This window comes from Elephas maximus, chromosome 12 (assembly GCF_024166365.1).
Source record: "Elephas maximus indicus isolate mEleMax1 chromosome 12, mEleMax1 primary haplotype, whole genome shotgun sequence".
NCBI classification, from domain to species: domain Eukaryota; kingdom Metazoa; phylum Chordata; class Mammalia; order Proboscidea; family Elephantidae; genus Elephas; species Elephas maximus.
In genome coordinates, this window is record NC_064830.1 from 57,513,953 (window position 1) to 57,539,894 (window position 25,942).

The 25,942-nt window shown below is 43.4% G+C and overlaps 1 protein-coding gene across 4 annotated transcripts in view; it reads right to left on the minus strand.

Moving 5' to 3' along the window:
* The window catches only part of LUC7L (LUC7 like), a 29,470-nt gene extending 3,662 nt beyond the window's left edge, over positions 1-25,808 (minus strand). The window contains exons 1-8 of one of the 4 annotated variants that reach the window (XM_049904698.1): positions 25,634-25,808; positions 24,879-24,911; positions 24,695-24,765; positions 23,608-23,702; positions 19,653-19,751; positions 6,358-6,468; positions 5,334-5,477; positions 3,209-3,385 (exon numbers count right to left, since the gene is read on the minus strand). In XM_049904698.1, coding sequence (XP_049760655.1) covers positions 3,209-3,385; positions 5,334-5,477; positions 6,358-6,468; positions 19,653-19,748 — 528 coding nt within the window. In that variant the 5' untranslated portion in view covers positions 19,749-19,751; positions 23,608-23,702; positions 24,695-24,765; positions 24,879-24,911; positions 25,634-25,808. Of the gene's footprint in view, positions 1-3,208; positions 3,386-5,333; positions 5,478-6,357; positions 6,469-19,652; positions 19,752-23,607; positions 23,703-24,694; positions 24,766-24,878; positions 24,912-25,151; positions 25,565-25,633 lie in introns of those variants that run through there. The other 3 variants (XM_049904699.1, XM_049904697.1, XM_049904696.1) reach the window with 3 other exon arrangements.
* Between the last annotated feature and the right edge of the window lie 134 nt (positions 25,809-25,942).

Below are 25,942 nucleotides of genomic sequence, written 5' to 3' on the forward strand. Positions count from 1 at the left end.
ATGTCAAATGGTACAACCACTTTGGAAATCGATTTGACGCTTCCTTAAAAAGCTAGAAATAGAACTACCATACGATCCAGCAATCCCACTCCTTGGAATACATTCTAGAGAAATAAAAGCCTTTACACGAACAGATATATGCATGCCCATGTTTGTTGCAGCACTGTTTACAACAGCAAAAACATGGAAGCAACCAAGGTGCCCATCAACGGATGAATGGATAAATAAATTACGGTATATTCACACAAGGGAATACTATGCATTGATAAAGATCAGTAAGGAATCTGTGAAACATTTCATAACATGGAGGAACCTGGAAGGCATTATGCTGAGTGAAATTAGTCAGTTCCAAAAGGACAAATATTGTATAAGACCTCTACTATAAGCACTTGAGAAATAGTTTAAACTAAGAAGAAAACATTCTTTCCTGGTTACGAGGCGGGGGGAGGGAGGGAGGGTGGGAGAGGGGTATTCACTAATTAGATAGTAGATCACAACTACTTTAGGTGAAGGGAAAGACAGCACACAATACAGGGTAGGTCAGCACAATTGGACTAAACCAAAAGCAAAGAAGTTTCCTGAATAAACTGAATGCTTCGAAGGTCAGCGTAGCAGGGGCAGGGGTCTGGGGACCATGGTTTCAGGCAACATCTAAGTCAATTGGCATAATAAGACCTATTAACAAAACGTACTGCATCCCACTTTGAAGAGTGGCATCTGGGGTCTTAAACGCTAGCAAGCAGCCATCTAAGATGCATCAATTGATCTCAACCCACCTGGATCAAAGAGAATGAAGAACACCAAGGACACAAAGTGATTATGAGCCCAAGAGACAGAAAGGGCCACATGAACCAGCGACTACATCATCCTGAGACCAGAAAAACTAGATGGTGCCTGGCTACAACCTATGACTGCCCTGACAGGGAACACAACAAATAACCCCTGAGGGAGCAGGAAGAGCAGTGGGATGCAAACCCCAAATTCTCATAAGACCACACTTAATGGTCTGACTGAGACTAGAAGGACCCCAGTGGTCATGGCCCCCAGACCTTCTGTTGGCCCAGGATAGGGACCATTCCCGAAGCCAACTCTTCAGACATGGACTGGACTGGACAATGGGTTGGAGAGGGATGCTGGTAAGGCGTGAGCTACTTGGTTCAGGTGGACACTTGAGACTATGTTGGCATCTCCTGCCTGGAAGGGAGATGGGAGGATAGAGGGGCTTAGAAGCTGGCAAAATGGTCACGAAAAGAGAATGGAAGGAGGGAGCGGGCTGTCTCATGGCGGGGGGCTAGAGTAATTGGGAATATGTAGCAAGGTGTATATAAGTTTTTATGTGAGAGACTGACTTGATTTGTAAACTTCCACTTGAAGCACAATAAAAATTATTTTTAAAAAAAGCCCTCCTTCTCCCACCTGACAAGAAAGGCCTTACTCATACCCAACTCCTGCACTGTCCTGAAGCGTAAACACCTCTGGGCACCAGCAAAGGACTGATATGAGTGACCCCGCTATTAACTCAGGCCAGAAGGCCCTGCCACCCACCCTGCCCTCCAGAGATGCAGAAGTACATTTTGTGCTACTAGCTTAATAATCATTTATTAAGTCTGCAACATATTTGTGTTCTTTTAACCTATTCTATATTACTCATAATTGCAATTGTATCTTTCTAGGTTAAGTTGACACTTAGGTTCTTAAGGCTGCAGAAAAAAATTTCAATATATTCAAATTTCTGACACAGAGACATGATGAAAGGTTTTCAGGTATAAAAAGATATTAGGACAAAATTCTGAGGTAACATGGAATAGAAATACAATTTAAATAAATATAAAATTACCAACTGCTGAAGAGCAAATTTTTAACAGGGATGACAATGGATACCAATTATGTTATTATTTATATTCCTTTGCATACATATAAAATAATTTTTATATCTTTTTAACTATAAACTTATAAGGAAGAACTCCAATTCAAAAATGTGTGACAAAATATACCACTTTTCAGAATTCTATCGGGGACAGAAGCAGAAATGTTTCTAGACTCAAAAATGTTTCAATGCCTCCTCCCTCTCCCCACCTGTCACCTACAGGGGCCCTCCTCAGAGCTCAGCCTTTTCTGCTGCCCCTTCCTGGGTGTGCAGACCCTGGGCTGTGAAAGAAGGCTTGCTTGCCACAGTGTTCTACAGTCTGTGTGTCTGTCCATCTGCCAGGAAGCCTACATGCTTCTCCACATACGACCTGGGGGTCCTGAGAGCTGCAGGGAAGGCTCCATCAAGGCCGAAGAATGACAACTCCAAGTATGTGAAACTCAGCCAACTTTATTCTTAGTCTTCCACACACAGGATTTCAAATTTTCAGAGCCTAATCCAGGAGGCCTGGCGGCACAATTAAGCACTCAGCTGCTAAATGAAAGGTTGGAGGTTCAAACCCATCCAGTGGCTCCGCAGGAGAAACACCTGGTGATCTGCTCCCGTAAAGATTAACCAAAACCAAACCCGTTGCCGTAGAGTCGATTCCAACTCATTGCATCCCTGTCAGAGTAGAGCTGCCCTGTAGTTTCCAAGGAGTGCCTGGCGGATTTGAACTGCCGACCTTTCGGTTAGCAGCCGTAGCACTTAACCATTACACCACGAGGGTTTCCCTCGTAAAGATAACTACCTAGGAAACCCTATTGGATAGATCTACTCTGTCATATGGCGTCACCCTGAGTCAGAAGTGACTCAATGGCACCCAACAACAACCACCCAGGAAAGTGTGGGAAAAAAAGAGTAGCTGTCTAGGGCTGGGGGGTTGGGGAGCAGTGCAGGACTATCAGAAAAGCAAGCCCCTCTTCATCCTAAGAGATTAGGAGCCTCTGAGGGGGCTCAAAGGGAAGGGGCTCAAGTGTGTCGTCTTCTATCCAGCCCACCACTGTCCAACACCTGCTGCTGTCCAAGGGGAAAGATGCGAGCCCACTGGTCGTCCTTCATCCTAGCGACTTTACAGGTGGGCAGGAGCAGTCTGTGCCTAGGATTGACTCTGTCACTTTATTCTGCAAACAAGGAGATCTTAGGTCTCTTGTGGGCACAAGTGGTGAAATCTGAGTTTTTCACTATAAAACTCAAGGCATGTTCTTAAAAGGTTAGAACACTAGGCTTTTTTAGTGTTAAAGAGACGGGAAGACGACCAAGACCTCTCAGGTTCCGCCATAACATGACAACTGATCTTACCCTCAGCTGGTCCAGCTTTTCCCGGATCTGAATGAACCCCAAGTGTAACTTGCCCCCAAAGTGGTCTGCGAGGCGCCGGTCATTGTCATGGAGACCAAGGTAGGCTGAGCAGACCTCACAGACACGCAGCTTCTGCTGCTGAAAACTGGATGCAGGCATGGAATTTCTGTATTCTTCCTGGAGAACAGGAATAGAAAGACAAGTGAGTTATGAAGAACCAGCCACCACACACCCAACCCAAGAGGAAAACAATTTAAAGGAACTATAGAAATGATTTTCAAATAAGCTCACGGCTATGACTTCAAAGCGACAAGAAGCATTCGAAACACAGAGCAGGAATCTGTCTCTGCCCAGACAACCTGCCAGACATCTCTGTCGTGCACAAAAGGAGCGTCATGATAACCAGAACCAGAGGAGGGTTTCTGATACGGCCCTTCAATGACAACACAGGGCCACAAATGGTCGTGTGCCTGCCATGTTTATTGTTGAGGGCTTCTTCTCTTAACAAAAGATGCAGCAGTTACAGTGGAGGGGGTGAGGAGGTATCCTACTTTAATTTGCATTTCCAAGGGAGTGTTTTGGATGTATGGATTGATGGGAAGTTGCTCATACCCAGCTCTCCCTTTCAATGAGGGTGGATGACTATTTAAATGCAATTATTTAAACATTTATTTAAACATGGATCTTGAAGGCACATTTTAGTTAGGTCATAAGCTGCAGTAACTGCGCCTCTGGTTTCTTCTCTTTTTACTTGTGATTTACCTTGAGGCTAAGTTATTTCCTGAGATTGAACTTAGACTCTGCAGTGGCAGCTGGGACAGAGGTTTATTTTGTTCTGTTCTGCACTTTTTTGTTTGAAGGAAATGCTAACGTATTGTCCTACCAAATTCTGACTTCGGGGCTGCACTGTGGGGTAGCTTCCTGGCATTGGGACACAGCCACCACACTGCATGTGCTTCTGCAAAAAGTGATGCGAGGACCCACCGTCTTACTGTGCCACATCTAAGCCTTTATGTGCAGAAACAGACCATCTGTATACGAGTAGCTTTTCTTTTCTCCCTCCTTTACGTTATCAAAGGACAGAGTTTATCTAGGGATGTCATTAAACGGGGGTGCCAGCCCACGAGGGTTCTAAAGCACTAGCTGGGCACCAACACCTTCCAACAGACACACACTGTGACCTCCCTTGCAGCCGCTGCAGTGCCTGATGATCCTGGCTTGAGCAGCGTTATCACTCTGTCTCCTCACAGGATCTGAGTCTCAGTGGCCTCTGACAGCCACAAGCCTGACCCCCTCATTAGCTCTACTCCGTCAACCATGACTGAGCATGACCAGTGGTAGGCACTGTGCGGAGCCAGGGGTGTGATGACCAGACAGACCCAGTTGGGGCACTACATATCACCCCATCCAATCACTTCTCAGTCTGCAGGTTTCCCCTAAGGGGAGATCCTGCCACACTACCAGACAACCCCCCTCCTACTGACCCCAAACCACTCTCAAACTCAGAGCCCCACTTATTTCACTGAGTACTTATCTTAGTCTGAATGAATCTTCACCATTTGTTCCCACTTAACTCTCTGAACCCCCTGCCCTACCCCCTGGAACTCAGTCTCCATAGAGGAAGACCTTCTCTCAAACCCGAGGCCCGAAGACCACCCGGCATACACACAAAAAACCAAAAAAAAAAAAAGTCCACTGCCATTGAGTTGACTCTGACTCATGCTGACCCTATAAGACAGAGTAAAACTGCACCATAGAGTTTCCAAGGCTGTAAATCTTTAAGGTAGCAGGCTGCCACATTTTTCTCCTAGAGTGGCCGGTGGATTCAAAGCGCTGACCTTTCGTTTAGCAGCTGAGTACTTCAACGACCACATCACCAGGGCTCTCAACTCTACCCTAGCCACACAAGCTAAATAGAAGCTACTGCCCACCAACATCCCAGGAAGTAGAAGGACCCAGAGAGGCACATGCACAAACATCACTCCACTGACCCTCCTGGAACTCGAAGCAGGCAGGCCTACAAGCATCCTCTACAGATGAGACACCGCACTCAGAGATGGCAGGGGCCAGCCCCCACTCTCTCAGCAGTCCTGGTCCCCTCCCTGTGAGGGTGCTCCCCACCAACCTCAGCTTCTTTCTTCTTTGTACGGACTTTCTCTACTTCCATGAGGATCTTCTGGGATTCATCCACATTCCCTTCTGCTCCTAGCTGCTCTGCTTTAGCAAGGAGTTTTCCTATTTCTTCGTTCAACTCATGTACTTTTTCTGCCTGAGGGGATAGAGAAAGTATCAGGTATGCAGACCCTAAAAACAAGAATTACAATGCAAAGATGTGTTTCTCTTGCTGCGTTTCCAGTAAAGAATAGCCCAAGATCCATCCTGTATCACATCTGTTTTTCACAAATTATAGACTCTACCACATCACACCCACCCTTTGTCTCAAGACACAGAGTGTCCCTGAGTGGTCCCAGCACTGTCCCGCCGGCTGCTCTCTGTGCTGCAAGCGACATGCCCTGATTATTAGGCTTTACCCCCAGGAATACAGCCAGAACGCTCCTTTGAAGCGAGAATGGCGAGGCTTTGTCTCACGTACTTTGGACATGTTATCAGGAGGGACCAGTCCCTGGAGAAGGATATCATGCTTGGTAAAGCAGAGTGAAAAAGAGGAAGACCCTCAAAGAGATGGACTGACACAGTGGCTCCAACAACAGGCTTAAACACAGCAACAATTGTGAAGATGGCACAGCACCCAGCAGTGTTTTGTCCTGTTGTACACGGGGCTGCTATAAGTCAGAACCAACTCAACAGCACCTAACACCAATCCTCAGGAACAAAATAATAGCACCTTCAGTCCAACCAGCAATTGAATGTGTCCTAAGAGATATGCTTTTACAATACCGAAAGGGAAAACTACAAGCCTCAGCCCCCTGAGGGGAGCAGAGGATAAAGCACTGACATGAAGGCCAGCTGCCTTTTGTGTCACATGGTCATTTAAGACCACTGACACACGGCTGCTAGACCACAGCCTCTCCAAAGTGGGAGCATGCTGAGGCAGTGAGTGCATCCTCCCCACGGATGCCCAGTCACACTGATGGGACTGACAGCCAACTACGCCCCCTTTTACGCAGGACAGAGCCGCCCTGGCTCACCTTGGCTGAGACCTCAGCACTGATCTCCTCTTGGGTCTCTGCCAGCCGCTTCTTGGCGAGCTCTGTTCTGCGGTCGCACTCAGCAATGAAGGACTCCAGGTGATCCATCGCCTAGTCAGGAAAAGCAGAGCAAGGCCATCGATCTGACAGGATGTACATGCCTGGGTCTGCTACTTAGAGCCTGTAGGTTCAATGGGATGGTCTCAGGCTATGCTACAGCCAACACATCCACACCAGGGGAAATCAGAGGGGGCTGGTTAACTCAACCAGCTATTCAGAGGATGGTCTCCTCATTGCATTTACTCACTTATTTCCAAAATTATAAAAGGACCCCCAACTCTCAATAACATCATGAGGAAAACCAAATACATGGACATAACAAATGGAGTTCTGTAAGGGGAAGCTAGCGACAAGGCCCTTTTCTACAGACTGGCAGGAGGTGCACAGGATGTACTCACTGGCCTCCATGAGCCATGTATATATTATCCCTCAGGTTCTAAGGTAAAGTCCCCCCTTTCACCTCAAAAACAAAATAAACATTACTGAGAGCTGTGAATACATTCTTATCACCTACTGTCTAAAGCAGCAGGAAAACCAGTTACAGGAAAAGATGCTCTGGAAATCGATAAATGCTTACTCAGAAAAGAGTTGGTGAAAAGCAGTAAGAAAACTAATTATTGTCACATATAGTAAACAGCTGGTCTGCCATAACTAGGCAAAAGCTTCAACATAACTAGACAAAAAGCTCCAACATAATTTCCAGTAAGCAAAAAGGGCAGACTATTAGCAGCAATAAGAGACACCTGAGGTTACAACAGTTCAGCCTGCTACTGTTAGCATCATTTTAAATGTCGACTGCAAGTGAGTTCAATAGTGTGGGCAACAAGGTGATCCACCACCAAAAAACAGAGAAAAGAACTTTTAGGTAAGATGAGAAGACAGACAAAAATCAGGCCAACAGACCAGGTGATGGCAACGCCCCTCACTCCATGGACAAAAGAGATTTGGCCGGCTGGGGAACAGCAGCCCACAGACTAGTGACCCTGGGATGGACAGCCAAGGACACTAGAGAGGTTTATGGCTCTCCTTCAGAAACCTGAAATACTTTTTCCAAATAAATGAGTATTTGGCAGTCAGCTAAGCCAGGGGATGAGGCTCTATGATGCCACCGAGCCCCCACGACACTAAAAAGAGGCCCAGTCACACATCCCTCAGTAGGTGTGGAACTCAGGACTGCATCTCTCCCATAGGTCACCCAAATACCTGCAGCGAGCGTTTCACAGTGTCCAAATCAATGAATTGGGAAAGTAACGTGTCTGCCCACACAAACTCACATGCCCAGACAGGCATGTACTCCTGGAGAGATGACAAGTTCACCAACTCTACTGACAGCCACTGTGCCCACCCACCTTCACCCCAGGACGACACCCTGACAGACCAGCCCAAGGAGTCCCAGGCACCATGTGACCCAAGCAACACCATCACACCAGACAGACAGACTGACAGACCAGGGATGCCCTCACTGGGCTCAAGTGGGGGATGGACACCTGACACCTTACAGCCTTTCTTTACGAACCAAATACCTGCATTTTCAGCAGAAGCCAAATTGGCTACTGACTCAGATATCTGATAACCTGTAAACTAAACTTCATACAGAGATCAAGAAGAGCACAGAGACGTATTTAACTGCCACATTCTTTAAACAGTAGATCTGTCCTCTACTTCCATCAACATGTTTCTCAATTTCTGACTGGTTGCTAAACCCTAAAGACTAGGTTTAAATGACAAAAAAGATATGAGTTCAAAATTAGGTTCCAACCACAACCTGCCACTTTACTAGCACCTCATATGCAAATGCTGCCAGGCATCCTCACAGTGCAGCCCACCCCAGCCTTTTAGGCAGATCTCCCTGCACATAGGGCCATCCGGTGTTGGTTCCTGGTGAGTGTCATCCTGATGGCCTGCCCAGGAACAGTGACCCCAGCCAGCAACCAGTGAGCCTGGAGGAGGAGCCCTTGCTGTCAGAACACCCTCAACAGCGAGCAGACTGTCTTACTGTCTCCATTTCACAGACAAAGAAACAGGAACAACTTCCAAACAACCACATGTGGAGTCCAGATGCAGTGACCCTGTGGTGCGGCCATAAAACCTAACATTTAGTCCTCCCGACAACCCAATTATAGATGAGTAAACAAAAACACAAACCCCGCTGTTGTTGAGTGCATTCCAACTCATAGTGACCATACAGGACAGAATGGAACTGCCCCAGAGGGTTTCCAAGGCTATAATCTTTACAGGAGCAGACTGCCACCATCTTTCTCCCACAGAGCAGCTGGTGGGTTCAAACCGGGAACCTCTGGGTTAACTGAGTGCTTAACCATTGCACCACCAGGGCAATAACCTGTCCGAGGCCATACAGGGACTCTTGTGGAGGTAGTGATTTAGGGGACTATAACTATATACTGTACACCTGTGAGGTATAGTGAGAACTGGTTTCATCTGACACATTAAAGACAGTTTGGACATCAGCTTATTTTGGAAACCTGTCATATAAAATACCACAAAGCAAAACAACCCGGGGAAAGGGTTTTTCACTGAAATTTTCGCTGAATTAAAGAGATAAACAAATCCTTTACACTTTCAGTGTGTTAACACTAAAGAACTGCTTTGTAACTTTTTCATAATTTAAACTAATACGAGTACTGCTGTTTGCCAGTTGAGATAAGTGAAATTCATTTATTGACTACCCAAAAGCAAGTATTGCACGCCCTTTCCTAAGGGAATTTCTGGATAATACATTCTCAAGAAACTGGGGCCTGGGCTCGTATGGTCAGGCAGGGAGGAAGCCCGTGGTGCAGCTCTAGGGGTATCTTCTCCCAAATAAAATACGTGAGTTCTGGGGGTGGGGAAGGTATAGGCAAGGAACAAAGGCCCACAAAGCAACACTTCTTTACACCTCTTTGACTTGCATTGACTCGGAAGTTTGGTAACTGGCCCTTCTGCTATGAGAATGACAGATGCTGAGACCTCTCTGACTCCACAGCTCCACTTCTGGGACTTTCTTTACACAGACTCACACATGTGCAGCTGTGCACCATTATTCTCTGCAGCACCATGACCACCAACGGAAGACTGGTCATGTAAACTTTACATGCAGCCACAGGAAAGAATATGAACACTTTACGTACAACAAGCATAATCTCAAGATATACCGAAGAGGTAACACAAAAAAGGGTATGTGCAGAATAGCATGTGATTAGACTACCATTTGTGTAAAAAAGCGAATACTCACACACACTTTCCCTGTCTGGTATCCCCATCAACACTCAAGGAAACAGAAGAAACCTCACAATAATAGGCTGCGTCTGAAGATAACACCAGATAGCTGAAGGGGGGGAGGCTTTTTACAACACCCATCTTTTGAATTTTGAACCATGTGAATGTTCTACATATTTAAAAAATTGATTCTATTAAAGATGCTATGCCTGTAACGAAATCACTGATGTAGGCAATGCTCCTCAGGGCTGCTGAGAGCAGGAGGCTGGGGTGGGGGGAGTCCAGAGCCTTGTCAAAGAGAAGGGCTTGAATATGAAAATCATACTTCAAGACCTAACTCCCAGGTTATAGGAAATTTCAGAGAGAGTGGAACACATTAATAAGACATCATAAGGGTACAATCAGCAAAATCCAAAATGCAAGAAATTTAAACACTAACTTCTTCAAAAAGAGTAAAAAGACTTAAGCATATAAATCAAACAGATCGTGTGGCCCTTATATTGGATCCTGAGTCAAATTACTAAAAAATTTTGGGGGGGAAGATAATCTGGGAAATTTCAACTCTGATTGAGTATTAAGTGATGCTAAGAAGTTTTAAAAATACTGATTACATGTTTTATAAAGTCCTCATTTTTTAGACATACTATTTGAAGTATTTACCAAATGGAATTATATACATAAAATCTACTTTAAAATAACCCAGTAGGGAAAGACCGAGCAGGATGAAGATGAAACAGTCCTGGTGTCAATAGTCAGCGACAACTAGGAGTGGGGATAGGGGACTTCATTGTTCTTTTCACTTTTGTATGGTTTAAGTTTTTTTTTTTTTGGTTTAAGATGCTAAGCAGATTCTGTTACAACCAAATGCAGTATCAGATCAGGGTACACAGAAATTCAAACACCAATGGCAACACTGAGAAACACCCATGCGCCACATAAAGTCTGTTAGGACAACTTTTGTTATATCCATGGTCCCATAAAGTTTCTTTTTTGTAAAGGGAAAGCAGCTCCCTTTTTCTTTATTTCCCTCTAATGATTCTAAAGACCCCAAACCCAGACTTGCAGCACCGTACCATGGATGGGATATAGGCAGGTGAGGCAGAGAACATGACTCTGGGTGCAGGCTGTGGGGCCGGGCACATACTCTGCTCCCTCCTCACTGGTTTCTCTCTCTGAATATCAGCAGCTCACAAAAGTTCATCCCTAAAGGCAAAGACAATTCTGCCTCCTAGGGGAAGAAGGGCAGGCCACACCCCCGCCCCAAGTGGTCACATACATTGGCCATGCTCTGGCCACCCCTTGTTGGAACTGGAGCCCACTGGCATTCAGAGGGATCCCTAGTGGCGTAGCAGTTAAGTGCTACTGCTGCTAACCAAAAGGTCAGCAGTTTGAATCCACCAGCCACTTCTTGGAAACCCTATGGGGGCAGTTCTACTCTGTCCTATAGGGTTGCTATGAATCAGAACTGACTCAACAGCAACAGATATTGACATTCAGAGGTGGAAGACAAGATGAGGTTGGGCGGTGGCAGGACAGAAACACAAGCGTTTCCTGATGACCCACACCCCTTTGCATCAGGATGGGCCTGAGGGGCCGAGCAGGTGGCTCATCTTGGCCTTAAAATCTAGAGGCCGGGACTCTGGGCTTAGCATGTCTTGAAGAACATCACTCCTCCAGCTTCTCTCCTCAGCCTGGCTACCCCAGCCTGCCTGTCTGGACTCACCCCCATGTGGCTCAATTCCCAGAGGGGCTTCGACACTAACCAAGGCCCATGCCAACCCCCCAAGCTGTGCAAGAGACACAGCACAAGTGGAGGCTGTCCCAGGCAGCTGTTCCAGCACGATTCGCTCTGGTTAAATCCTTCCGGGCCCACCAGGGTGCTGATGGTTCAGGGGAGGAACAGGCCGAAACACAGCCCCTGACCTATGAGAGGTGAACCCCTGAACTCCTGGTCACAGTCTGTGCAGATGCAGTTGCCTCACCCAGCTTGAGAAGGCAGCTGTTGCTCCATGACCTCCGACCAGCCCCAGGCAGGCTGTGGAGATTCCATCCTACAATCCATGCCTATGAGGTCCCTCCCCAGGAGACAGCAGCCATGCCTTATCTTGTGCACTCCAGAGCTCTTACCATCAGGTAGTGGGAGACCCCCTTCCTCTTGAATCCCTTCTGAAGTGATGAGGTGGAAATCAATAAGCCAAGTACACCCAGCAGCAACAAGGACAACCAGGAGTGGGCTCCCATAAGGTTTTAATATAACAAGCTTTACGGGAGTTGGTAGGTAACTATAGGTCGTACCTAAGTTGGACATTCATAACCTGAGGGCTGCCTGTATATAATACAGTGTTCGTACAATGTCCAAATCACATAATGTCCTATTTCACAGAACGTATCATGGACAGTAAGCAACGCACGACTGTATTTAAAGATAAAATAACAGGACATATGATGTTTGCTTCAAAATAATACAGGAAGAGGAGGAGTTGATCACTGCTAAGGTTGAGACCCGTTACAACAGCTCATCTCCTTTTAGTATGCTTGAAATTCTGCCTAATGAAAAGTTTTGAGAACAGGGTGCTCGAGCTCCCTTATGAAGCAGAGCCTCGGAATGCTGACCTAGCACCTACCCTGGACTGGCAGTAGCAGGGGTTTCCAGTAACTGCTCTGAAATAAAACTTTTTTTTAAATAGTATTTTATTGTTTTAAGTGAAAGTTTACACAGCAAATTGGGTTCTCCCGTTAACAATTTTTGTACAAATTGTTCTGTGCCATTGATTACAATTTTTACAGTCTCAGCATTCTCAGTATTTCCATTCTGTCTGTTCTGTTTCCATTGATCTAGCTTTCCTTCCCCTGCTAGTCTCCCACCACCCCGATGGCAAGAGCCTCCTTGCAAAGGCTTCTCATCTTTACTTCTGAGTAAATATTGACTGGTCATATAGTTAATTGTTTAAGGGAGCACATTACTCATAGCTGATGTTTATTTTATAAGCCACTCTATTATGTGGCTGAAAGGTGACCTACAGAAACATCTTTAATTCCAACTTCACAAGATATCTTAGAGCAAGTCTCAGGGATTCCTCTAGTCTCTATTCGTCCAGTAGGCCTGGCCTTTTTTTAAAGGAATTTCAGTTTTCATCTACATTTTTCTCCCATTCTATCTGGGACCTTCTATTGTGTCCCTGGTCAGAATGGCAGGTAGTGGTAGCAGGGCAACATCTAGTTCTTCTCGGGTTAGAAGAGGCTGTGGTTTATATAGGCTCTTAATCCTGTGGATTAGTTTCTTCTTTGAGTCCTTGATTTTCTTCATTCTCTTTTGCTCCACCCAAGTAAAGACCAATAGTTGTATCTTAGGTGGCCACCCTCAAGCTTTTAAGACCCCAGATGCTGTTCATCAAACTAGGATGTAGAACACTATCTTTGTGAACTATGTTTTGCCAACTAAGTTGTCCCCTGAAGACTACTATGGTTCCAAGCCGTTTAACCCAGTAAACCAATCCCACAGCCTCTGCAAATCTGCCCCTATGAAATAAAGCTTTTTTTAGAAAGGTCAGAACATGGTATTTAATAATTAAACTGTATGCTTCTTTCCATTTTAAAGTAACATGTAAGGGGCTACCTCTGGGAAGCAGCAAAGGCCCAGGGAAGAAGGGCTTTAGATGTTTTCCACTGTAACCAACGCTTCTGTGTTTTTAGAGCCAGGAGTCATGTGATCATTTAAAACATAAAAGCAATATATGTTCACTGACAGCATACAAAAAATCTAAACAGAATCAAAATCTTCAGGATATACAACCATGTATCTGTTTTGCTCAGATATCATAAGCAATTCTAAGTCATTAAGTAGTTTTCACCACATTAAGGCAAAGTCTGCCATAAGGATGCATCATATCCGACTCATTTCTCCATTGCCGCCCACTTTTGTTATATCCAATTGTTCAATCTTACGAACAATCCTGCCATCAACATCTTTCTGCATAAATCTTTGCCTATATTTCCAATTATATCCTTAGGATAAAGATTTGTAGAGATCACAGGGTAGAAGTACTTTAAAATTTTCATTTTTGCCTATAGTATTAGCAATCTGTCTGGACATAATAACTTTATATGATACATAAAATATAATCCTCCCCCAGGATAATCATTCTAGAGTCTGATATATGTCTTTTAAAATGGTGTTAAACCAATCCAAACCAAAACTGTTGCCTTCAAGTTGATTCTGACTCACAGCAACCCTGTAAGACAGAGTAGAACTGTCCCACAGGGCTTCCAAAGAACAGCCGGTAGATTCAAACTGCCAACCTTGTGGTTAGCAGCTGAGCTCTTAACCACTGCACCAAGGCTCCAAAAATGCATATATGCACCCAATTTTGCCCCAACCAAGCTGGAAAGTTTTGCAAGTTGCTCCCCCCCTCATATATTTTGGTTCTTTTCACACCAATGCACACAGATTTTCTATCATCTACAACTGGGTGGTGTTTCACTGTGTGGATTTAACACAGCCACACTAACCCGCTCCAATAAACATATACCGTACAAAAACGATGCACTAAACATCCCAAGTCTTCTCATACTTAGGCAAGTGTTCCCATGAGACAATGTCTTAAAAAGTATTCAGAGGTGACTCAAAGTCTGAAATTTTTGCAAATTTATAAAAGAGCTGATGAGAACTTAAAGTCATAACAAAAAATCTACTGAAAGTCAAATGTCATTTATGCTATGAGTTCAGCAGCTAATTAAGAAATAATGTGTATCTACAGACTGGGAAAAAGTTTTTAGTTATGACATTTCCAATCAGCACCTGAGCTCTAAAATCTACATGATACTGCAAAAACTCAACTACAAAAAGACAAATAACCCAATTAAAAAACAGGCAAAAGATATGAACAGACACTTCACTAAAAAAGACATTCAAGTAGCTAACAGATACACGAGGAAATGCTCACTATCATTAGCCATTAGAGATATGCAAATGAAAAATTATAATGAGATCCCATCTCACTCCAACAAGGCTGGCACTAATCCAAAAAACACAAAATAACAGATGTTCGAAAGGTTGTAGAGAGACTGGAACACTTATACACTGCTGGTGGGAATGTCAGATGGTACAACCATCTTGGAAATCAATTTGACGCTTCCTTCAAAGCTAGAAATAGAACTACCACATGATCCAGCAGTCCCACTCCTTGCAACGTATCCTAGAGAAATAAAAGCCTTTACATGAACAGATACAAGCACACCCATGTTTGCTGCTGCACTGTTTACAACAGCAAAAAGGTAGAAGCAACCAAGGTGCCCTTCAGTGGATGAATGGATAAATTAATTATGGTATATTCACACAATGGAATACTACTCATCGATAAAGAACAATGATGAACCTGTGAAACGTTTCATAACATGGAGGAACCTGCAAGGCATTATGCTGAGTGAAATTAGTCAGATGCAAAAGGAAAAATATTGTATAAGACCACTATTATAAGAATTCGAGAAATAGTTTAAACAGAAAAGAAAATATTCTTTGATGGTTACGAGAGGGGGGAGGGAGGGAGGTGGGAGAGGGGTACTTACTAATTAGACAGTAGATAAGAACTATTTTAGGTGACAAGACAGACAACACACAATACAGGAGAGGTCAGCACAACCGGACTAAACCAAAAGCAAAGAAGTTTCCTGAATAAACTGAATGCTTCGAAGGCCAGTGTAGCAGGGGCAGGGGTTTGGGGATCATGGTTTCAGTCAATTGGCATAATAAAATCTATTAAGAAAACATTCTGCATCCCACGTTGAAGAACGGTGGATCTTAAACATTAAGAGCAGCTATCTAAGATGTATCAATTGGTCTCAACCCACCTGGATCAAAGGAGAATGAAGAACATCAAGGACACAAGGTAATTATGAGCCCAAGAGACAGAAAGGGCCACATAAACCACAGACTACATTAGCCTGAGACCAGAAGAACTAGATGGTGCCTGGCTACAACTGATGACTTCCCTGACAGGGAACACAACAGAGAACCCATGAAGGAAGAGAGGAGTGGGATGCAGACCCCAAATTCTCGTAAAAAGACCAGACTTAACGGTCTGACTGAGACTAGAAGGACCCCGGTGGTCATGGGCCCCAGACCTTCTGTTGGCCCAGGGCACGAACCATTCCCAAAGCCAACTCTTCAGACAGGGACTAGACTGGACAATGGGAAGGAGAGGGATGCTGGTGAGGAGTGAGCTTCTTCGATCAGGTGGACACTGGAGACTATGTTAGCATCTCCTGTCTGGAGGGGAGATTTAAGAGGGTATAGGGGGTTAGAAGCTGGTGGAATGGACACGAAAAGAGAGAGTAGAGGGAGGGAATGGGCTGTCTCATTATGGGGAGCGGAACTGGGAGTAGGTAGCAAGGTGTATATAAGTTTTTGTGTGAGAGACTGACTTGATTTGTAAACTTTCACTTAAAGCACAAAATTAAAAAAAAAAAACCACAACCTTAAGACATTAAAAAAAAAAGGAATAATATAATAGATTTTAACTCTAAAGCCTTTTCTGTAAGGAATCTCTCTTCAAACTAACTTATGAACTAACAAATAAACCAAAAACTTGAGGTTTAGAAAAGAACTTTTCTAAGAGACCAAACAAAAGAAACAGGAGTAATCAGCAGTACCATCTAATATGCAAGATCTTCATGTTGATCCAGCTATAATAATCTGCTCTAAAAAAGTACTTTTTGTCACAGAAAATGATACTGGTGAGGAGTGAGCTTCTTGGATCAAGTGGACACATGAGACTCATGTGCGCAGCTCCTATCTGGAGGTGAGATGAGAAGGCAGAGGGGGATAGGAGCTAGTTGAATGGATACAGGGAATACAGGGTAGAGAGGAGGAGTATGCTGTCACATTAGGGGGAGAGCAGCTAGGGATATAGCAAGCAAGGTGTGTATAAGGTTTTGTATGAGAGACTGACTCAACTTGTAAACTTTCACTTAAATCATGATAAATAAAAAATAAAACATACTCTTTGTATAAGAAAACTTGGTTTAAAATGTAATTCAAATTGTATTTAATATATTTGATTAAAAATGTTTCAGTACTAAAACAAAATGATTGTCACACTCTGGAATCATCAGCCTCCACCCTACAACCTAAATGAGAAGAGCCCAAGCGCCCAATGACCTGCACCCTGCTCTGTGATGCCACAAGGGCTGCTTCTACTCATCCTGACAGAGAACATCAAAACTTGGACATTTATTTAATTTGGAATTTTGACAAGAAAAATCCACACCAGCCTTTCTGATAAATATGACAGCTAGAAGAACTGAAAACAGCACTGTCAGCCTCACTTGTACAAAAAACATGGGACAGAGCAGTGGCTCCAGAACTTTCTCTTTAAAACAGGGGCCTCCTGTGCGAGGAGTGGGATTACGGTCACATGGAAGAGGGAGGCAAGCACTAGAATTTTTAACAGTGGACACATACTACCTAGCTAGAAAATTTTAAAGCTCAATCTTCCATCAAATTAACTTAACATATTTCAACTGTCTAACTTATAATTTGAGGAGAGATTTTATTTTTCCTTCTGAGTTTATTTCTGTATAACTAAGGAAATAAAAGACTATTTTATCTTGGGATTTTAAAATCAGATCACTTTCATTATAAAATAATCCATATGTATCAAAACGCTACTGATAAAAAAAATAAATTTTATAAAAACTGATAGGTATTTAAAAAATTAAAAGGTAGGGCGAACTTTATGGTATTATAGTATGTGAATCATATACAGATTAAAACAGAAAAAAAGTTTACCTCTCCCTCCCTAACACTCATAGGTAGCTGGTGAAAGCACCGTTCCACTGGATGGCAGGACCACAATTTATATAAACAGTCCCTTTAAAAAAAAAAAAAGTTGCAACAGACATCTTTTTCTTCTTTATGCTCATTTGAGTACATCCCTAAGATACTTTCAATAGTGGAATTCTGGAACAGCACACACACTCAAACACTGCAGTGCCCTGACAAGCCACCCTTCTGCAGACCTTGTGCCCAGGGACAAGGACGTGCCCGTACTGTCACAGCACTGGACATCAAACATTTCAATACCAGCCATCTGTAGGTCAAAAATGTAGTCTCAATTCTCCCATTAATCTATTCCTTCTCAACCATACCGGACCAGTTGCTGTTGAGTCTATTCCAACTCACGGTGATCCCACGTTTCAGAGAACTGTGCTCCCTAGAGTTTTCAGTGGCTGACTTCTCGAATGCAGACTGCCAGACACCTTTCTTCTGAGATGCCTCTGGGCAGACCTGAACCACCAACCTTTCGGTTAGCAGCTGAATGTGTTAACTATTGGCACCACACAACGACAGACCTTTCCTAGCATTAATCAGGCCATTTTAAAAGTGCGTTGACATTCTGGTTTAGTAAAAATGTTGATATTTGTGATCCAAACAGCTACATTACCAAAACTGAGATTTCAACCTCTATCTGTATACCTATGAATTTCTGAAACCTGATGTCCTAATGTAACAGCCCCTTTACACACACATTGTCAGGTTAACGAAGAATTAAAACTTACAACGTAGAAATCTTCTATTTTAAAGCCCCATCTTTAATTAATTCAACACCGAGTGTACAATGTGCTGTTAAAGAATGTACTTGAAAAAGAATTATTAATTTTTACCGCTTTTTAAGACTTCTGGTTTAAATAAGACGTGCTCCAGCTATCATATCCTCTAAAATTTCCTTTGGGGAGAAAGAAACACCATTCCTTGGGCTTTGAGTTCCTCTGGCTCCCTCACCCATGATCAGTCCCAGCACTGAACTCTGGTCATAACCAGTGATGGAGGACTAGGGAAATGAAAGGACTAAAATGGAGTGAATATAAATCATGCAGTTTCAATGGGCCAGGGTGAGAAAAATCTTAGCTATTATGATGCCTTGTGGTCCTCCAAAGGATCACAGTATTTAAACTGATAAGCGGTACATCTGTGATATTGTAATTTCACGGCAGGAGGGGCCAGTTGAGGGAAGAGGTCTAAAAAGGCTCCTTTGGGAGACAATGATGAAAAAAAGGGCTGAGAAATACTACTCTAAATGGATTTACTAATACATGTAAAATATCACAACCAAACACTAGGCAATATAAATTAAGGCCACAATGAAATGCCATTTTAAAACCACTAAAAAAAAAAACAAACCCAAAACCTGGTGCTGTTGAGTTGATTCCAACCCATAATGACCCTGGAGGACAGAGCAGAGCTGTCCCATAGGGTTTCCAAGGAATAGCTGATGGATTCGAACTACCAACCTTTCGATTACCAGCCGAATCACTTAATCACTGCACCACCAGGGCTCCATTAAAACCACTAAGTTGTAAAAATTAATTAGTCTGATAATACCAAGTATCGATGAAGATATGTACACACTCTTCTTGGGAATGTAAACTGACAGTCACTTTAAAAACAATATAGAAAAAAGAAAAATACTACAGCACTACCTTGCAAGAATAAACATTTGCATCCCTTCAAGCCGGTAACTCCTCTCCCAGGAATCCACCCTAAACAAACTTCAGTACATCTACACCAAGAAAATATCCAAGAATATTCATAATACTGTTCATAACAGCAAAAAGCTAGAATCAATCCAAATGCCCACTAATACAAGAATCAACTGTTTGCGGAATATTCACGCAGCAGTAAAAACAAACTATATCCTAGAATGTGATAAATATTAGAAACACAGTAGTGAATGTTCAAAAACAAGCTGTTAAAACTACATGGAAGAAAAAACACTGTTCAAGAAATCATAATTATGTAACAAAATATTTTGAAGGTAACATAAGATACAAAATTCAGGATAGTGATGGGGTGGTGGACACAAACAGATAGATACAAATCGCGGTGCTCCAGTTCCTGGCTAGAGTGGCAGATCACGAGTGTCTATTTTATTGTTTTGCTTCATAACTTATGTATGTCACATTATTCTTGTTTGACACATAGCTCTTCACGGTAGGGATGAAACAATGCAAAATAAACTTACATCCAACTCAAAAAACAGGTCTCTTTCTTTACTTGCAATCTCATAATCTGCTCGGAGGGCCAAGTCGTGGATTTTGGTACATTCTCCTAAATCCATGCGCTGTGGAAAATAAACAAAAAATTTGCTCATGAACACCTACCCACCATTGAAAGCACATAACATGACTTGGAATTTCATCTGCCACCAAAATAAATGATACTTTTTCAAATTCTTAAAACAATAAGAAAATCGAGAAACAAGAATACATCTGAGCCGCTTTATTTCTGTTTTACCCCATGATTATAAAATAACTTGAAACTGGCACATTTAACAGTGTAGAGAGAGCCTGTATTTCTTTTAGACCCAGAGATTAACTGCACTGTAATAATGAAAACCAGATTAACTAACTTGGTTTTGCCAGTTTTATTTTTACATCAGTCCCAGAAGAAAAGCCTAAGCATTCCCTAAATAGAGCACGGAGTGGGGGAAACAAAGACCAGAGAAAAGAGTATAGATGACATCAAAGCATTGCTAGGCATTCCTCTTCTTGCAATCTTGACTACCAAAGATGCTCAATACCCAAGCTGCAGAGAAAAGAAAAAGAAAGAGCGGACAGAGATCAGGGTTTGGCAATTACGATGCCATACAAAGCTTGGCTTTGTGTGGTTCCTTGTATAAGGAGGGAATAAGGCAGAGCAGGTGGATTCAGAGCCACATTAACCCTCGGAACATTCTCCCGCTCTATCAAAAACTCGACGTATCACTGGACAACTCAGTTGTCCCATTTGAGAAACAAAAGGCTCCTTTACTGAATACACCTACTTCTCACTTATCGACATGGTTAGGTTCCAAAGACTAGGTTGCTATGTGAAAATGGAGAACAACCACATCACATCACAGACTATTATGTGGGACGCATATGTCCCTCTGGACCTAAGAGGCAGAAAATGCAGGTGGGCACTGTATGTCCCACTGGTCATGAAAGGGTTATTGCCAGGTGTACATTGTTAATGCGCAAAATAGTCGGAGAGTGGTTTTTTTACCGTTGTCGTAGATGTGAAATGTCAGATAACAAGACTGCCTTAAGTGAGGAGAAAGTGTAATCTGGGTGGAAACAACCAAAGTGTCCATCCACACAATGGAATATTACTCTGCCATAAAGAGAAATGAATTCTGATACATGCTACAATGTGGACGAACCTTGAATACATTATTCTGTGTGAAATCAGTCAGACACAGGAAATATCTAAAATATGCGAATACAGAGACGTTTGTTGGTGGTTTCCAGGGGCTAAAGTGAGTAAAAAAAAGTGAGTAGGAAATGGGAAATTATTGGTTAAACGGTGCTGAGTTTGTTTGTTGCTACGTGTCCTTGAGTTGGTTCCGACTCACAACAACCCTGTGTACAACAGAATGAAACACTGTCCGTTCCTGCTCGATCCTCACAATCGTTATGCTTCTGTCTGGGGTGATGAAAAACATTCAGAAATGGATAGTGGTGATGGTTTCACAACACGGTGAATATAATTAATGTCACTGAATTGTACACTTAAAATTGGTTTAAATATTTTACCACAATAAAATCAAAACACACACACATACACACACAAAATGACCTGTGTTGTCGGTTAAGATTAGTTTGGTGTACCAGTATTTGTTCTAACCACATGTGTACCAAAAGTAGGCATTTTGGCTATCTGAAACAACAATAAGGAAAAAGTCTGTATGCTGAGGATCATGGTATCAAATCAGTAAATTGTAACAAAGCCCAACATTCCAACCAGGAGACACACCCAAAGTCCAAGCCCTCAGGCAAAAGTACATATCTATATAATTAGTAAACAATAAAGATTTGAAACTAGGAATTCCTGTAAAGCTCAAATTATTATCATGTTCAAAATCTATTTCAAACACTTCATAGTAAGAAAATCCTTAATATTATAGTCAAATTAGACTCACTGTGCCCAACTCTTGGGCCCCAGTCTCACAGAAAGCCCATCCCAGGCTCATTAACAAAACATCCCTCAGCACCACCTGGGACAGGGCTGGGCAGATGACTGGTCTCCCTAGGACAGAGGTCATTTTCACCTAAAATCTCTTTTCTCCTTCATTATTCTAAAGTCAAGTCAGATTAAGTACAGCTCACGTACGTTGGTTATGGAACGCATACAGACATAGGCCAACAATGGTTCTGCCAAAGTCGCAACCATTAACTGTCATCCCTGTAAACCTGACAACGTTGCTTCATTTTTCTAATTAAAGTACTGTTTTTTTAAAACCAGGCCCTGGTGGTGCAGTGGTTAAGAGCTACAGCTGCTAACCAAAAGGTCAGCAGTTCAAATCCACCAGCTGCTCTTTGGAAGCCCTATGGGGCAGCTCTACTCTGTACTACAGAGTTGTTATGAGTCAGAATTGACTCAATGGCAATGAGTTTGGGTTTTTTGGGGTTTTTTTTTTAGGGGGGAGGGGTTCTTTAAAATATAGTTTCCACAAATGAAACTAAATGCTATAGCTGAAGAATAAGTAATAGCTGCCAGAAAGAAATGCTTAAAAATTAACGAAGGCCCTTTTGTTGAAAGAAAAAAACCACTGCCAGAAGCGCGCGCTAAGCCTTAAGTACAAAAAATCCAAGTGCAAATCAATATCCATTCTAAAAACTTCAACTATCAAGAAGACGTTGACATTAGAAAATCATATATGAAGCAAATTCTCTGCTGTCTTCCTTTGCCTGAAACCTCTCAAAAGCACCTCTGCTAAAGCAGCTAAGGACAAGCTTGGGATCCAGTCACCTTCTTTTGCATATACCATTTCAGCTTGCCAAGTCTGCAGGGAGGTCACATCCAGCCCTCTAGAAGCCTTACACCAAGCAAAGCTGAAATGCCACACTCATTAAACCTTCCCAAAATATTCCAAAAAAAAAAATATTCCAAGTGGCTGTTAAATCCAGGGTGTCAGCCCTTTTATATCACACCCTCTGGCGGTCTAATATTGCTGACAGGAAAAACCAAAACCAAACCCACTGCCGTCAAGTCGATTCCAACTCACGGCGACCCTCTAGGACACAGTAGGACTGCCCCATAGAGTTTCCAAGGAGCGCCTAGAAGATCTGAACTGCTGACCTTTCGGTTAGCAGCCATAGCACTTAACCACTACACCACCAGGGTTTCTGCTGACAGGAAAAGGCGCTAAAAAACCAAAAAAACCCACTGCTGTCAAGTTGATTCCAACTTATAGTGGCCCTATAGGACAGGGGGAACTGCCCCATAGGGTGACAAAGAGAGGAAAAGGCACTAAAGACTCCTTATTACTTATTACTTCTATCCCTCTTTGCCCTAACCCTACTCATGAATGTGCACTTATTCAAAATTTGGTAGAATGTAAGAAAACCAAAAAGTGGAAGATTATTTACTGTGATTCAACCACTGATAGAAAAGGAGCCTTACAAAGACCAAACACCACCATTTTAAGATTTCACATCTGCCTCATGGACTATAAAAACTGTCTATTCATTTTACGGTTTCTTGAAAGGATGACATAACATAAAACTACAAAATCAATGTCAACCCCAACTGATTTTTAAAAAATTTGAAAACCTGGGGGAAAAGTAAAAAGTACCTTGCTAGATGAAAAGCCTAGCATACATTTAACTTGAAAACAAACCAACCCAGAATCTTCAAAGGATTACAGGCTGACCTGAAGCAAACTGCTTGCTAAGGATGAGACTATTTGCAATACTTAGTTGTTGCTACCCCAATAAAAATGGCTTTAACAAAAATCTCCTGATAGCTTTAGAGAAAATTTTATAAAATTATGTTGTATAACATAAAATCCCATCAAACTAACATAATCTATAATTTGAAGGGAAGTTATTTCTGCCTGTCGAAGGAAACACAATTCAGCCTGAAAAACCTTCACTGGCTACACAGCAGCTCATGCCAGTCTGAGCATTCCCTGAGGTCCCCCAGAATGCACCTACCGTCCCAGCCAGGATGTCATGGGGGCAGCAGTCCAGAAGGTGACTCTTGCAGACACGGTCATCTGTAAACTTGACCCTCTGTCTGGTTTCGTCTCCTGAAATTCATGTGTGGTTTTAAATAAGACAATATTACCACATTAACCACAAAAGGGTATCTGGTACAACAATTCACCTGGATTTGCAGACTATAATTTCTTGTTTTCCCCTGATATACACTGACAAACTGATCTGAAAATATTTACAAGTAGAACAGAATACATATGTTTGTTGATGCTGAGTGTATCATGAAGAAATAGATTTAATGAGATCTGACTCCATCATTGTGAACAGGAAGTCAAGGAGTCAGAAGTAAAAGGCTGACAAGCTCTAAAAGGCCATTAGTCCCACACACACGTGTGGGGAATGTGATACCAAAATCCTTGCTAATCAGAGGGCCATGAATCACCACATATGACTTACAGCTGGTGTTTTCTACCAACAAAAGCTATTTATTAATCTAAACTTCTGTTAATGGACAATTGCATAGGCAGTGTTCTGCCCAAAATTACATGAAGAAGAAGGCTTCCAGACTCCGCCTGTTAAATAACCTATTCCTGCCCTTCCTATCACCACCTTGCCCCCACCCTTAAAAAAGAGATTGGCACCTAGGAGTCACTTTTATCAACACAATACAAAAAAATAAAAAGGCAGAAAGAAACTAGGTTAGTCAATACACACTGTGAGCTCCAACACATACTGTACCCATCTGCATTCTTCAAGACCTCAGCTGCAGAATTTTATGCCCGCTGTTGAAAAGTTTTAAAGGGAAAGTTTTCTTGCCCACACCTGCAGTAAGGAAGTCAGGGTAATGATACATAAAAGTAAAGGCAAAGTGGTTGTGACAAAGTTTAAACCTAGCCTGTGTATATGACACAGAACTGTGTAATACTAAAGGAGGAAAATATTTTAGGATTTGCAAGCATCCAGGATTAATGTTGTGTCTTTTTTACTGAAAATGTTCTCTTTCTAAACTACACTTTTATAGTTACTCGTGAAAAAAGGCAAACACTTTTTCGTTATAACAGCTTAGAAATTGGTTGTGACTCACGGCTCGATGAACATGAGGCTTTTCTGCAACTCCCTTGCAGATTGATGTAGGCAGGCAAAGATACACTGAACCTTTATAAATAAAATAGAGGGGCCACAATTGTTCAGTTTGTATGAAATAAAAATATGGGAAGCAATTCAAAAGCAACTCAATATACAAAGAAAGCTAAAAAGCACTTATTCACCTATGAAATAAAGTGCAAAGAATCTCCACAGCCCTGCAAATGAGCCAGTGTGAATTTATAACTTCATTACTTCAGTAGAAAAAGAAAACACAAACCACAGCAGGCACATGGCTTCGCAAAGATGCAACCACTTTCTCCTGAGACAACCGTCATGACCTTGCACTCCTCCCTACAGTACAACCTACCTAACAACTGCCAAACGCTGGCTAAACTGAGAGCCTCTCCTGTGTGGCTGGGGGAATGGGGGCTAGAAAGTATTCGGCAGGAACCCACGTGAAAAAAGGTCGATTTACGGCTCCCCTTGCAATGGTACAAAATAAGAACGGTCCAGGGTTCCGAGGCCCATCCGGTTCCCTCGGGTGTAACTTCTTCTCCGAGAAGCCGCGGAGAAACTCCGCCAGCTGGCTGCCGGCGACCCGGGGCCCGTGCTGGCTCCAGCCCTTCGCCGACTCCTCCGGTTCGCGGAGGAGCCGCGGCGCCGGCCGAAAAGAAATCGCAGGATAGTAGGTCGGAAGAAGGCTGGAGCCCCGCTGACAGGGCGGGCTGAGAGGGAGAAGCCCAGCCCGGGAAGAAACCCGGCCGCGGCCGTCTCCTAGGCAAGAGAGCTCAGACAAAAGACCCAGCGCCTGCGGTCCGCAAGCGGGGGAGGGGAGCGGCGCAGCCGCAGACGCTCTGCGGGCCCCGCCTCAAGCGGCCCGGCAGCCTCGCCTCGCACCCACACCAGGCCCCTCGTAGAGTCGGCCGCTCCGACTCACCGTCCCGGGCCGTGCCCATAAGCTGGTCCAACAGGGCTCGCATCTGCGCCTGGGCGGACATGGTGGCCGGCGTGGGCAGCGGAGACGACCCCGCAGCTCCTCAGAGCGGCGACACGAGAGACAACTAAAGGCAGTAGTGTCAGCCTCGAACCCGCAAGACTCTTTCCCGCCGCGAGGAACGCCGGTAGGAAGTACGTCAAGGACGCGCGGACTCTTCCGGGAAATGTAGTTCCCCTGACGGGAAAGGCGGGGCGGGGATCCCGGCGTCTGCAAGCAAGGAGTGCTGCCAAGAGTTAGACCGCGCGCTCA